The 15,551-nt window shown below is 37.6% G+C and overlaps 1 protein-coding gene across 1 annotated transcript in view; it reads left to right on the top strand.

The window, feature by feature from the left end:
- Positions 1-3,402, top strand: part of YLPM1 (YLP motif containing 1) — a 74,652-nt gene extending 71,250 nt beyond the window's left edge. The window contains exons 20-21 of the mRNA XM_030802317.1: positions 2,477-2,659; positions 2,986-3,402. Of these exons, the coding sequence (XP_030658177.1) occupies positions 2,477-2,623 (147 nt within the window). The 3' untranslated portion in view covers positions 2,624-2,659; positions 2,986-3,402. The remainder of the gene's footprint in view (positions 1-2,476; positions 2,660-2,985) is intronic.
- The last annotated feature ends 12,149 nt before the right edge of the window (positions 3,403-15,551 follow it).

Genomic DNA, 15,551 nt, shown 5'->3' with positions numbered 1-15,551 from the left:
TTGGGCATTTATTTGCAAACATACTACTCATTTCAAAAACAACTACATGCTTTTTCTTCTAATCCTATATTCTTTATTTTATCTGAGTTTTAAAACTCAGAATTTAAACTGTAGATTTAAAAGTAGCAAGGTGAGATTGATCAGTATATTTAACTATGTGCTGAGGATGCCATGGGAATGGATTTAAATTTGCTGTGGGCTGTTTACTTTTTCTTTGTTCAATGAGCCTTATCATATAAGGGGCAAACTGTGGCCACTGAACAAAGAAAAAGTAACCAGCCCACAGCAAATTTAAATCCATTCCCATGGCATCCTGAGCACAGTAGTGTGTTTTCACATAAATGCCCAAGACTTAGTTCATAATGATCTTTCGCTAAAATGTGTATCCTTGATCCAGGTGGAGCTGAGAGAATATATATATGAATTTAATTTTATTTATTTATTTATTTATTTATTTATTTATTTATTTATTAATTATTGAGGTAGGGTCTCTGTGTCACCCAGGCTGGACTACGGTGGTGTGATCTTGGCTTACTGCTACTTCTGCCTCCCAGGCTCAAGCAATTCTCCCACCTCATCCTCCCTAGTAGCTAGAACTTCAGGCACCCACCACACACCATGCCCAGCTAATTTTTGTATTTTTAGTAGAGACACGGTTTCGCCATGTTGCCCAGGCTGGTCTCGAACACCTAGGCTGAAGTGATCTGCCAGCCTCGGCCTCCCGAAGTGCTGGAATTACAGGTGTAAGCCACTGTGCCTGGGTGTATATGTGAATTAATCAAAATAGGTACTTCAGCATTGATGAGCAGAATGCCCAAAGATTTTTCTATATTGAAGCCCACATTATTTTTAGGCTTCTTACTAAAGCCCATGAAAGACATTGAGCCATAGGTTTTCTATACACTAAAAACCTACTTTCTGGAAAGTCGGATGTTGTCAGTTTCTTCCCACTGCTATTACTTTGGCTCCTCCCTTTGACCAGGTGATACTGTTAGGAGCCTAGTTATTTCATTGCCAGTCATGCAAATGGTAATTAGTGTACATTAGAGCAATAATGCATTCCCGGGTCCAGTGTAAAGAGCATGGTGTTTCCATGCTCTGGTTCTCTCTCCTTGTCACAGATAATAAATCACAAGCCATGTTTAAAATACATTCTCTGCAGTCTTTGATACTGTATAGTGCACGCAACAGATTCATAGTTTCTTTTTAAGAATCTGAACTTTTACAGAATATGTATATCTCCATATACTTTTAAAAACATATTAACATAATATGTGGCTGGGTATGGTGGCTCATGCTTGTAATCCTAGCACTTTGGGAGGCCAAGGCAGGAGGATTGCTTGAGCCCAGCAGCTTGAGACCAGCCTGGGCAACATAGTGAGACTCTGATGCTAAAAAAAAAAAAAAAAAATTACAAAAATTTTAAAAATGCATAATATGTAAGAATATCTATATTTTAAAAATCAGAATACCAATAGGAAATATCCCTGATCCATATATTTGTAGTTGTAATCTTGCCATGAATTATATCAGTTGAGTCTGTTTCTTGGTCTCTTTATCTCATGAATGAAAGTAATAATACCAGCTTACTGTTTTCTCTAAGATTAAATTTCAAAAAATATTTTTGTGTAGAGATAAATAAAATTCAGTTATTGATCTAGGGTGTTGATAGTCTGTTAGGGAAGACAGATCTATAAGTGGATAATTACAGTACAGTGTGGAAGTCCAAAAGCAGACATATCAAAATCCAGAAGTTAACTGTGGGAAGCAGTGATTATTTGATTGGCAAAAGAAAAAGGGGTAAGTCAGGGAAGGATGACTAGACTCATGCCAAGTGGATAAGGTTAGGGAAAAGACATTTCAGGAAGAATGACTAGTACATATATGCAGAGTTACAGGACATGAAATGGTGCGATGCGCTTTGAGTGCTAGAAGGAAGTCTGTATTGTTTGTATAAAATGCCATAGGCACTGGCCAGAGATGTTGCAGGAAAGTGTAGTTGGGGCCAGATCAAGAGGGACCTGAGTTCTTGGACTTTACCTGGTAGGTAAGGGAAGGAGTTAAAGCAAATGAGTCACAACTGTGTGTTTTAGGAAGATCACTCTGGCAGCATGAATCTGGAGGGGGTGAGTACAGACAGGAAGACTAGGTAGAGATTAGTGCTTTGCTTTCAGGAGAAAAAAAAAAATGAGGCCAGTGAATTATTAAATAAAAAGGAATGGCAGAGGAGAAAGAGAGGACAGGATTGAGCTGAACTGTTCAGGAGCTGGAACGGTTAGGACTTGGATTGGCCAGAGAGTTTTCTCTCTGTGACTTAAAATATATGGCTTTTCCCAGTTTTCCTGGGTTAGTTTTTAATTTTTTAAACTTGCGGTTTCAAATGAGTCATTCTACCCCTTAGACTGTCCATAGAGGGAGGGGGCTCTTTGCATATTTATTTTTCCTAAAGCTCAGCCTAATGCTGTGTTCTTTTTAGGTCAGATGGGCAGACCTGGAAGAGAAGAAGGATGCAGATAGGAAAAGGGCCATAGGTTTTGTGGTTGGACAGACTGATTGGGAGAAGATCACAGATGAAAGTGGTCACCTGGCTGAAAAAGCCCTCAATCGAACCAAATATATATGAGACTTAGTTTTTGAATGGAGTCATTATTCCTCTAAGGTAAGAGTACACAGTCACATAAATAGCCTACTGTGTGGTTGCTTCAAAGGGTTTGAGATAAAGAAGACAGCATATTTTGCTAAAAATGCTCTCTTCTCGTGTTACTTTATAGTTCTGAAAGAGTAAGTATGTACTAGTTGTTAACATTTACAATACTATTAGAAAAGGAAGCCATTTTCTGCAACCTGGCTCACTTATAAAAATAAAAACCTTGAGAAAAACTGAATTCTATAGATTTGGGAAGGAGTGAAATGATGTTATACTAAGGGCTACTGAACTTTTTGCCTGTTTTTTCCAGGTGTGACAGCCTTTTCTTTTCTTTCCAGGTGGTTCGCTTTGAGGTGGTCTGAAGCCAAGGCCTCACGGAGCTTCTTTGTGTGTCACCTTGCTTCCACGTTTCAGTTCTTGTTTTGTTTCTACTGCTTTAGTTTTTTTTAAAGTTCTCCAGTGTCCCCAAGAGGTATTAGAATCTTGCTGTACCCCAAGCAAGATGTTAATTTTTCTTTTAACTATTTTGGGGAGGGAGGGAGTGATAGCTTAACTGCTGAAGCCAGGCGGGGGTCCGCTGGAGGATTCCAACAGAGAATATTTCCTCCACTGTACAATGTCACAGACTATCTCTATTATCATTGCTTTGTGGCTGCTTCTGTTTTTTACTGTATGTAACTGGTAGCTGATTGTACTAGGATTAAAAACAATAAACTTTCATGATAAAGCCGATGAGATTCATGGGCTATACAGCATGGGCCCTTTTCTCTTGTTTTCTTAATTTTATTTTTAATTGCTTTTTAAATATGGTATGTCCTAATTAAATGCTAGCTGAACATCCCAAAACCTCTTTTTCATTAAATATTATGGCTCAGTGATTCCGTAGCACATGTTGTAAAACACAGGGTTCAAATGTTGTTCAAAACACTCATCTTTGTTTTATAGCTCATTTCTCTATCTTTGTGTCTTGAAGACTGATAAACCAAGTTCAAATATTCATCAGTTCCCTGGAGCATATCCATTCTGTAACATGATGCTTTATTTAAAAAAATTGTTTGATTCTCTCTGTTCTTCCCTCTCTTCTTTCCTTCCTTCCTCTTTTCACTTTCTGCCTTTATGCTATGTTAGGTTTTTATTTTTTCCTGATCTGGCTTTGAATCCTGGTAGGCAGAACTGATGTATTCCATGGAACTCAAGCTTGTTGCCTTCATTTGAACTTGAATTGTGGATTTTTAAATGAAGATTGCAGGGAAAGAGTATAAAGATGCAGAGCACTCTGGCATGTAACCTTTATTAAGCCTGTCAGGTTTTCAAGTTCTTGCCAGATTGTTCATTACTGGAAAGCATGGCCTTCTGCACAGAATTTCCTCTCTTGTGGTTAATACCAGGTGGAACCCAGAAACATACAGAGATAAAACCCAAATATTATTTTTATTTAAACACAGAAAAGGGACTCTTCCCTTTTTCATCCTGCAAAGAAAAAAGTCATCTTTTAGCATGAAAGAAGATGAGAGAGCCTTCTTCCCCAAGCATCATTTCCATTTTGTAATCCAACTCAGCAATTTGTAAATGTGTTCACTGAAGACTTCAATATTTTGAAATATTCTCTTTCAGGCCACAGATGAAAATCCTTTACTTTTATGACTTACGTTAAAGACTGTATGAATAGAGCTAATAGTTACTAGCATTTGAATAGTATCACTTTGGGTTCAACAAATTGATATTATACTACTGAATACCCCTAATTTAATGGAAATTCTGACAACTTTCTGTACTTTTATCTTCCCTGAAAATCTGAATTTTTAAGCAAAAGAGACTTTAAGTTCATCAACAAGTCAATATTGAATGTATAAATTGCTACATTAAATAACTTCTGCTGTTTGTAGTATTTAATAAGCTATTTTGATTGCTTATTGGCCTACAATACATTTCTGTGTACTGACCTTTCTCAGCCGCCTTTATTATATTGAGTGAAGATATGTCGCAAAAATAGCCAAATAGAATTATTGTTTGTACAAAGACTCATTTACTACTTTCTAAAGCCACCCAAGGCCTATTATCAAAAACAAAACTTCCATAACGTGTTCTCTAGTTCAGACGAAATGGAGGCCGATATATTCTTCTGCAGGATGCTTTATTTCAGTTGTCCTTAACCTTGTGATGTTCTAACTGACAGTATTCAGAATGCCAATGAAATGAGTGGTGATTACCCGTGAATCACTTTGAATCATGGGTAATTTTGCGTATGTGTGTTTTCACCTTACAGCCATGGCTTTATGTCTGTGCTCTTATGCCAGGGCAGGGTGGGGAGCTGGGGAAGAGTTAACATAGTCAGAAACGGCCTCTGCCAGTTTTCAGAAGATGTAGATTACGTGACCTTAGAGAATGAACATAGAGTGCTCCTACTTTAGAAAATGGGTATAACAACCTTCATGCAAGGAGTTTAATGGAAAAAGATTTGGCACCAAAAAGAGTAATAGAGACAGCCAGTTGATAATTGATTTTGCTAGTCCAATGTGGGACTTAACAAAATTCTTGCACTTAAACATTACTACTAGAAGCAGTATAGTATAGGAAGTCCAAGGTATCTTGAAGAAGAAATTTGGTGTGGGTAGAAAATGCCTTGATAATACAAATATTTTAAGTTTGTTAAGAGGTGCCCTGGAAATGCAGAGGACCAACCTTGGATTCTATTATTTGCTAGCATTTTATTTTAATTTTATTAACATTGTTTTTCTTCTCTTAGAAAGTTGCTGGTTTTAATCATATGAGTTTTATTTTAAATCTTTGGTGGTGTCATGTTACTTAAAATAATCTTATATTGGGAAAGGTTTCTGATACCTTGGTGGGTATTTCAGCTTTTTTTTTTTTTTTTGTCAGCTCTGTAAAGGATGATTTCAGACATTTTAAACTAAAAGTGAAATCTCTCACTTAAGCGATCCAACTTTACTTATAAACTTCCTGTGTGAGGAATTCAGTAGATGAGACCCAGAAATTTTTCTGTTTGAGAATATTCAAAGTGCTGTATTTGAAATATTCAGGGACTGATTACAGAAATCAGAAGCCATTAATAATAATACACAAGTAGTCTATTGACAGTTGATTCATATGATTTTCTAGAAGTTTGAGTTTGATTCAGATATCCGTGTTCAATGCAGAAGTTTATTGACAAAATCTTAAATTTTCTGGTTGGATTTATTTTCCTCGTGAAAGAGTTTTGATCATCGAGCAAATCCAAAGTAGGTGCCATCTCATCTACAGATCAACTATTAAATTTTTTATTGGATTGACTAAGAATCTCAACTTAGATTTTCTTATTTTGTAGGCCCCTCAGTTTTTGTGTTAAGTATTTTATCCTGCTAACTGTGCAAATTGCAGATATTTTGGTAAAGGTGTCTAGAGCCTGGCTTAATTACTAGGATTGTAAAAGCAACAGATTCTCAGCTGAGATAAGTTTTACTAAGCCATAGAAGGAGAATGATTTCTCATTTTTAGTATTGACAGACCCTAATACAAGTTCAGGTTCTTCTCTTAGAAGCTATATGACCTTAAGCAACTTTTTTTTTTTTTTTTTCAGAGACAAGGTCTCACTCGGTTACTCAGGCTGGAGTGCAGTGACGCAATATAGCTCACTGCAGCCTCAACTTCCTGGGCTCAGGTGATTCTCCCATCTCGGCCTCCCAGGTAGCTTGGACTACAAGTGTGCACCACCACACCCAGACTTTTTTTTTTTTTTTAAGAGATTGGTTTTTGCCATGTTTCCCAGGCTGGTCTTGAACTCCTGGGCGCAAGTGATTGCCCATCTCAGCCTCCCAAAGTGCTGGGATTATAGGCGTGAGCTACGGTGCCCGGCTGAAATATTTTAACCCATCTGAGCTTCAGTTTCCTGCCTATAAAATGAAAATAACAAAACACACCTATTAAACATTGAGATAGTGCATGTAAGCTACTTGGCACAGTACTGAGCACATAGTAAAAGCTCAAAAACCAGTAGTCATCATCATCATTACTTTCTGACTTGTTCTCACATGTTCTTTTTGAAATTCAAAATATCCATCTGGCTTGAAGATAGTTGTCACGTTTTATAGTCAACTATCATAGACTGAGCTATGTCATATGTAATAGTACAGTGTGTTGAAGGAGTAATTATTCAGAAGCATTTTCAGGTAACCAGTGAATTGATTTTCAGAACTAGCATGGAAGCTTGGGAGGCTCAGGTGCAAAAGGTAATTTAGTATTTAGAGGGGATTGAGTAGTAACAGAAAGTAGTTGCCAGACCACAGGTATAAACATAGGTGAGGGCACAGAATCACTGATTTGCCTTGATTTTCATATATTCAAGAAGAAAGTAACTTTGCGAATAAATTATACGTTCATAAAGGTATAAAACTCAGGAGGTTCAAGTGTCCCGTCCATCTTAACCCTCAGCCTCCCACGACTCCATCTGTAGAGGCAACCAGTGTTAATTGAGAAAAATTGTGTAGATAAGCATTAAGTATTAATGTTTTTACCTGGTTTTTGTACACACACTACCTTATTTTTCCTTTACCAGTATGTTTTAGAGGTCATTCAGATCATATATAAAATATTCACATTTTCTCTCCCCCCACCTCCCTCTTTAGTTTTCCAAAGGTACCTTCATAATATAAAGAGGTTTACTGAAAAGTTTCAGAAATTGTTTCAACTGCATCTCTATTCTTTTCATGGCATGGAATATATGGTATGGGTATATTTGTATACAATTCTTTCATATATGTAGGTTGGTATAACCACCCTCCACCTTTCTCCTAGTCCCCCAACCCCACCATTTCTAACCCTTGGCAGCCACTAATCTGTTCTCCATTTTTATAATCTTGTCATTTAAAGAATGTTATAAATATGAAGTCATATAATATGTAACCTTTTGGGATTGGCATTTTGGCTTTTTTCACTCAGTGTAATTTTCTTGAGATTCATTCAAGTTGTTATGTGTGTCAATAGCCTACTCCTTTTTATTGCTGAGTAGCTTTCCAACTCATTCTCTTTTGCAGCTGCAGAATATTTTATGTCTTTACTATCATTTTAACTTAGAGTCTCTATTAATGGGTATTCATGCTCTCGTTTGCTGTTATAAATTATGAATTTCATATATACTTAGTCATTCTGTGGCTTTCTGTACTTGCCTGATTTCTAGCAATGAAGGAAAATACTGATGGCATCATTTCATAGACATACTCAAAGGATGACAAGCATTTAAGGACCAGCACAGCACAGCGGTGAACTATCAAGACAGTATGACAATAATGAGATGACGAAGGCACATCTTGTTTCCTGGAAAATTCTGCATGATAGGCGTCTGACAAAGCAAAGAACCATGATGTGTCTTAGAGAACCAGAATGGCCGGAGACTCTGATGATCTCCTGGTCCACACATGACTGAGAGTTAATACCTTAGGTCACTGTTCTCAGAACCTGGATATTTATATGCATGTGCACCTCAGTGACTGATCCGTTCTCAGTTTTCAGGTCCATTGCTTTCACACTTGAAATAGTCAAGGAGCATCTTTATGACTGGGGCTGAGCTTCTGCATTCATGTACAGCCCTCTGCCTGCCAGCAGTGCCTTGCATTTGTGATCCTACAAACAGCCTGTGGACTTAATGGTTTACTGTATAGGGAAAGGCTTGACTTTGTGTCTTCTACTTAAGAAGCTTGAACTTTTTACCAAATATTCGTACTCCTTTTCCTGAAAATACTGATCTAGGCTACAGATCCATCTCTTACCATATTTGAAAAATTGAAATAATATCTTCTGCCATAACTTGAAATTCCACTCTCGGATCTGTTATTTCTGACAGTGAGTTTGTATTTCTCAAGTAGATATGTCTGATGCTTATTTCTTTTACAGCATCTGTCTCAGTGCATGGCTCATATATCTGTAGAGTGAGTAAATACAGGGAATGTTTCCTATGTGTATGGCAAGGGTCACAGACTCAGGCAGGTAACAGATGAGCAAGGCAGAGGGTGGAGACTGGTAAACTAGACAACTAGATAGATCAGGTCAATCGGGTGCAGCATCTGCTCAGCCATAGCAGATTGTGGCCATGTGGGGATGTAGGTCTCATATTGCCAGATTTCCTGGGTTTTCAAGAAAAAGTGAAAAATCTGGATTTTTATGTGAGATCTTCCAATATTTCAGCATCAGGTTCTTTTTGTTTGTGAGTGCTTTGGCCCTCGCAGCCTGCCTGCCACATCTGACTTGTGGGCTGCCAGCTTGAAACCTTTGATATTGAGAGAAGTGGTTAGACCTTAGAGTTGATTCTGGTGAGATCCTTCTTGTTTTACAGATGAGATTTCTGAGACTGAAAGAAGGGAAGTGACTTGCTCAAAGTCTCACCGTTAGTGGCAAAACAAGACCAGAATTTGGGTTTCCTGGTCCATAACCTGGCACTTTTTTTTTTCTTAACTACAATACCTCCTTTATGAAGACCTTCATAAATTCTAGAATGGCGAATTCTCCTTTATTTTGTGTGTCGTGTGCAAGTGGACATGTGTGTATTTACTAAACTCTGTGGACCTGGAAATACATTCTGGTATGACTATCAGGAACAATGTGATTACTTCTGAAACTCTCACAAGTATAAAGTAGCTATACACCTAGGATCCCTCTTAAATGCTTACTACTTAGTTGGGTAATTCTCATGAATAACAGAAGCTTGAAAATTAACAGTATTGGATTCAGTGATTGTACAAGAGCAGTGGAATTTTCTCCACAAAGTAGATAAAATCATTTGTGTATTGTTATGCAAATTGCTTACAGAAGTATTAATAATTTTCTTTAATTTGTAATTCCTTATGTAACTAGTCCATTTGCTTTCACTCCAGTGATGAGCATCTTACCTGCTTCACTTGGTAGTGCTCCATTCCTAATCTTTTTAAGGACAAATTCATCAACTTGGCGTTAGTCTATCAGTAATATGATCCCAGCTCCATTCCTAATCTTTTTAAGGACAAATTCATCAACTTGGCGTTAGTCTATCAGTAATATGATCCCAGCTACTTCTCCAGATTCCTCTTACCACATGTGCACTACACTGCAGCCACACTGTGTGACTTATTCTCTGGGGTTTCTGTTGTTTCTGCCTTGCTTTTCTCATCCTTTAGATATTATCATTATAGGCTGGGCACAGTGGTTCACACTTGTAATCCTAGCACTTTGGGAAGCTGAGGCAGGCAGATCGCTTGAGCCCAGGAATTAGAGACCAGCCTGGGCAACAAAAATCTCGGCTGCAGTGAGCTGATACTGCTGTCCCGCCTCGGCAACAGGGTGAGACCTCATCTCAAAAAAAAAAAAAAAAAAAAGCCGGGCACGGTAGCTCATGCCTGTAATCCCAGCACTTTGAGAGGCCAAGGCAGGTGGATCACGTGAGGTCAGGAGTTTGAGACCAGCCTGGACAACATGGTGAAACCCCGTCTTGACTAAAAATATAAAAATTTTCAGCTACTCGGGAGGCTGAGCCAGGAGAATCACTTGAACCCAGGAGGCAGTGACCCAAGATTGCGCCACTGCACTCCAACCTGGGTGACAGAGCAAGACTCCATCTCAAAAAAAAAGATTGGTGGTGGGGGAAACTGTCCAAAGGCCCAGCTCACATGGTACTGCGTCCCTGAATCTGTTCCTCATCTTGTTCCCTCCCAGCTTTCACAGGCTTTGTTTGTGCTTGTCCTACCACCTTCTCTTAATTTGCCTTTCTAGTAGAGTAACTTACATATCTTTCCCCCCCATCCCTACCCACTTACATGCAAGCTCCTAGAAGGTGAGAACTATGTTTTACTCATCTTCCATCCTTGTAACACATAATATGCAGTATCTGTTACATATAGTTACTACTCAAGAAGTATATTTAGAATTGATGACCTGGTGATCTTTAAGTATACAATTAATTCATGTAGGTTCATATATGTATAGTTTATAAAACCAATTCTTGTGTTTGCTTTTTCCCTACCTCTGTATCTTCCAGCTGGTGGCATATCAATACTTAAGGCATAGCAAATTCAAATGCCTTCAAAGAACAGGAAGATAACTGTAAAAGAGAATTGGCCAGTAATTTCATAATATATTTAGTTGTATTATTTCAACAGAAACTTACTTTGTTTGCGGATTAGACATGTAGGAATATTCTTCACTCTTATGGAAAAATACCCTGTGTCTCATTCTCAAAACTTTTGGCACTCTCTTAGTTTTCCCACCTTTGGTAGAGACGTAAGTACAGTATTATTTTTTCTTTACTGTGAGAAAAACAACAGCAGAAGCAGAATAAAACAGGGTACTTGGCCCTCTCAGCCTCAGAGTTCAGGAAGCAGTAGGGTATGGTGGAGGCTGGGATGGTGCAGAGTGCTTGTCCTGTCTTGGGGACAGTTTTCCAACCAGTGGTTGGAATGAAGAAAGATAGACCCAATGTTACTAGATGAAGATGAAGTGGAAGTCTGGATTTTTATGTGAAATAGTCACAGTAGAAACAAATCACATCTGGAAGCCACAACAGGCTGTCGTTTTCGGACTTGCCTGACATATGCTCTAAAGGATGATGACAAGTCTGAAAGACAGTTATGGCAAAGAAGATATTTGTAAGAAAGGAAACGTCAGGTTTTATTACATATAAATATTTTGAGCAGCACCTTTTTACTGGTATTTTGGAAAAGCATTTCTGTCTTCATTGAGCCAAGTGGCAATACATATGTAATATACTGATGCTGAATTTGCGGTGGGTTGATTTTTGTCCGTTGCTGGCTTTCACATGGAAGCATGACTATTGTCTCCCCGCTACCCCTTTTGAGTGACATCCTTCCAGTGCCTCCATTTCTCAAGTTGCAGGTAAGCACCCTGTGTGTATACAGTTAAATAGTGGGCACACATCTATCCCAGGAAAAGAAGACAGTGAGAATTCCCTTTGGTTCAGTGGAACAGCTGAATGGCCACTATACCTGGATGCAAATTTGATCCGAATTTTCTGCTCTAAACCCTCCACTGCTTTCTACTATTTCCACTGAGGAAGGAGGATGTGTGTCATTAAAGCTTTGTTGGCACCTGTCACAGTCAAGGTGGGTATATAATTATGTTTAATTTCTTAAAGTGTTTCTGGGCATCGTCTTTTTCAAATTCATTTATCCTAACCAGAAGATGTGAATTCGTTTTCATTATTAAAAAATAAAATATTACAGATAAAGCTCAACACTCTCCTCTCCCCCTTAAGCACAAACACCTTGAATCTTAGAGGTAATTACTGTTATCATTTTGGAGTGTGGCTTTTCCAAACCTTTTTGTGTGTATTTGTATACATATGTACTTGCCTATAAAAATATAGTTTTACTGTTTTTTACATGACTGATATTATTTACATACTGTTCTGCAGACCTACTATGTCTTGGATACACACACATGCATGTATATATGTATATATAGGTAAATATATATATAGGTAAATATGTCCATGCATACATGTTTGTGTATATTCCATGATATGTGTATAATGGATTACTTTTTCCTTTTTTTGTGAGTTTTTCACTGTCATACCAGTGTTGCATTGACCATCCTTGTAAATGCCTTTTGCAGGCTTATTTTCAAAAATTCCCCGGGGAAGATACAGAAGAATTGAATTACTGGGCTACAGGGAAACCATTTCTCTTTTTATGTTCTCCTAATAATTATCTACATGTGTGTTTTAGAAACAGTCTTAATTTAACATTGGGGGTTTCAAAAAAATTTTTTTCTCGTTATTTTAAAATTCCAGTTTTATATTCTGCCCTCATTTGAATTCTGCCTTTTGAATCTAGATTTGGAATTGATATGGATAAGCAAAATAGGTTCTAAGTGGTAGCGATAGTTCATAACCAATTTGCTTTTGGAATAGGTGCTGTTTCAATCTTGGGGAAGGTAAAAGGTCAGTTGAGAAAATAATCTTTAATCATGAAGTTCTTTTTTCCAAGTCATTCTCTGCTCCCTTTGGAATTATGACAACTTGGATCCAGAGATGCTGTGAAAATATTTTCTTACATCATACCTCTTCTTTTCATACAAGTTTGAATGATCCTGGAAAATACAGTTTTTATATTTTCAAAAAAAAATGAAGTCTGGAACACACACTTTTCTTAATAGGATCTAGTTTATTTGTTTAGGTAGTAAAGCTTTTATTAAAAGAACATACTTTGAGGATTTTCTGTTTCTCACCTGAGCCTTCTGTATTCACTAGATATGAAACTGAGTGCATTGGCAGGGCCTCTACTAGACCTGAAAGGCAGCATTCCCAGTGTTTATTTTCAGGGCCAGAGGGAAGGCTATTGACTGACATTGGAGGCCTTAACTCCTGGATTGGTAAGGTTCTGGTGGAATGATTGCTTAGATTCCATAAACACTCGAGTAGATGATTACTCCTTTGTCTACGTAGGCATTTTTGGAAGAATGATAAGATATGAAAAGTTTGAAGAGTTGTGCACTCAAGTGGTGGTTTTGACCTGGGAAGCTTTTAAAACTCCCAAAGCTCAGGCTACATCTCATAGCAATTAAATCAGAATCTAGGAGTGGGACCCAGGCCTTGGTAATTTTTTAAAAGGCCACCAGGTCATTCTAATATGCAGCCAACTTTGAGAACCGGTGGGGTAAAGGGGATTTTAAATTTTATTTCATCTCTAGCTGATGATAGGTTCATTAAACAAAACTTTCGAAGGCCCTGGTCTGTTGGTTAACTTTGCAGGTGTGGAAGATACAGTTGTTGGAAGGATACTTGTTAATAAAACTCTTTAAATGTGCAGAAGAAAATCCACCTAGCCTGAAAGAGTTAATGCGGTTTCCAAAGGTGCTTGATAGCCAAGGAACAGCTTAGGCACAGGGACAGTCTGGCTTCTTGGGAGCAAATAGAGCCAAGATTTAAAATGCCTTTTAATCTAAAACATGTGTTTGCCCGTGGGCCTGGAAACAAGCCTAGGCCTTTGCAGTTATGAAGTTTCCTCACAATAGACAGACATGAGTTGTGGTCCAGTGTTATTGAAACTTGAAAGCTTAGAGGAGAAATTTGGTTTGTAGAGGAGGTTGTAGATGGGAGAAGAGAAGTGCAGTGGGCAGGCAGAACAAATTATTTTTCTGTGGCTTGTCCTTTCTTATTTTAAGGAGAGGAGAACTAGTTCATAGTTCCAGTTATCACATACAAAATGGAACAAACCTCAAGAAAATGAGAATTGCTATTTTCAATAAGCTAGAATGATCTCTTTAATCTGCTTTGATACCTAAGATAATTAATCTCTATTTGTGGCATAAGAGTCCTTATAAATGCACTCTATGGTGGTATGGACTTTTTTGCGTCTTCTTTAGAGTACATGACTCCTTCAGTAAAACTTTTCCCCAAAGATTCTGATTTCTTATTGTTTTTTAAATTTTTATTTTGAAATAGTTACAGATTCATAGGAAGTTGCAGAAAAAAATGTACAGAGAAGTCCTGGTGTATTCTTCAACCAGCCATCCCCAAGGGTAACATCTTATACAATGAGAAGTGTGTGTCAAAACTTTTAAAAGCCAAGAAGTTGATGTTGATACACTCCACAGAGCTTATTCAGATTTTACCAGTTTTACAAGCACTCATGTGTATGTGTGTGTTTGGTTCTGTGCAGTTTTATCTAATGTAGCTTCATGTATTTGTGTGTGTTTGGTTCTGTGCAATTTTATCCCATGTAGCTTCATGTAATCACTGCCACCATAATCAAGATTCAGAACTCCATGTGGGAATGTGAAGAACTGTTAAGAGAATGAGTATAGAATGAGTCACTTTGCTTGTAGTCCCATCATGACTTAAATTCAGGACTTTATATAGTTGGGGACTACTGCTTTGAGAGGGTAAGTAGCATAGCTTTTGCAACATAAAGTGTTTTTTTAGTTTTTTTTTTTCATGAGATCATCAATGTTGGTGCTTTTCTCAGTAACTATGCTTTTGAATAGTTCAAGCATGGTCACTTGCTTTATTTGAAGGGAGTAAAATGAGAAGTATATGCCCCAGAGCATAAGAATCTGTTACTGATGTTAATTTTTGGACAAATTGAATGCTAGGAAGTTCTTTTTCTGCCAAATTTCAGAACATTTGAGACCTGCTCAGTAAACAGTCATTGTATATTTTTAGTTCTAAAACAGTAAGAAGACTATTGGCCTCCCAGAGAAATGCCCTGATGTGTTTGAATTGAATAGGCATGGCTTTATAATAAAGAAATAGAAAGTCACTTTAAATGGCATATTCTAAGCATTAAGTCAACCTGTCAAACCCTGCCTCTCTCACATTTTTTAGGTAATTACTGTCTCCAGAGCATAAGGATACATAATCATGTCTACCGTTCACATGGCATGAGGATAAATCCTCATGGATAGGATAATTTAAAAATTATCTTTGCAACTAGTATGTCAAAATTAAGGTGTTAAGAAAGTCCAGTGTTATTAAACTTTCTGTTCCCAGGACTTGCTGATAAATTACAATCAACAACACAGTTTGTATTCTGTTATTGTACCCACATCCCCCTGTCTACCTTAGAAATTGTTTTTTGGGGCACCATTTTTTGGCAAGAATTCTATAGGAAATAAGAGTTTCTGGAGTTTGTTCTGATTGGTTCAGAGTCAGCAAGCTCAGCTCTGATGAAGTAATGGGATGTGTGAAAAGAAGTGTCTAAACTCCAAGATAGGAATCTTGAGCAAAAGCAGCTTTGGGGTATATATCAAAAATGCATTCTGCCTGATGTAATTGTGTTTTTTTGTTAGAAATTTAATACAGTAAGAAGTCAGGAAAACTTCATGTTGACAATCCCATTGTCTCATAAAGCTTGATTTGAAAAAGACAATGTAGAAACAGACTAGCCAGAAGACATTTAGAGCCTTAAATATTCTGATAATCACC

The sequence above is a fragment of the Nomascus leucogenys genome, chromosome 22a, assembly GCF_006542625.1.
Source record: "Nomascus leucogenys isolate Asia chromosome 22a, Asia_NLE_v1, whole genome shotgun sequence".
Taxonomy (NCBI): Eukaryota; Metazoa; Chordata; class Mammalia; order Primates; family Hylobatidae; genus Nomascus; species Nomascus leucogenys.
Note: the sequence above shows the minus strand (reverse complement) of the source record. Positions and strands in the feature narration are given on the sequence as shown.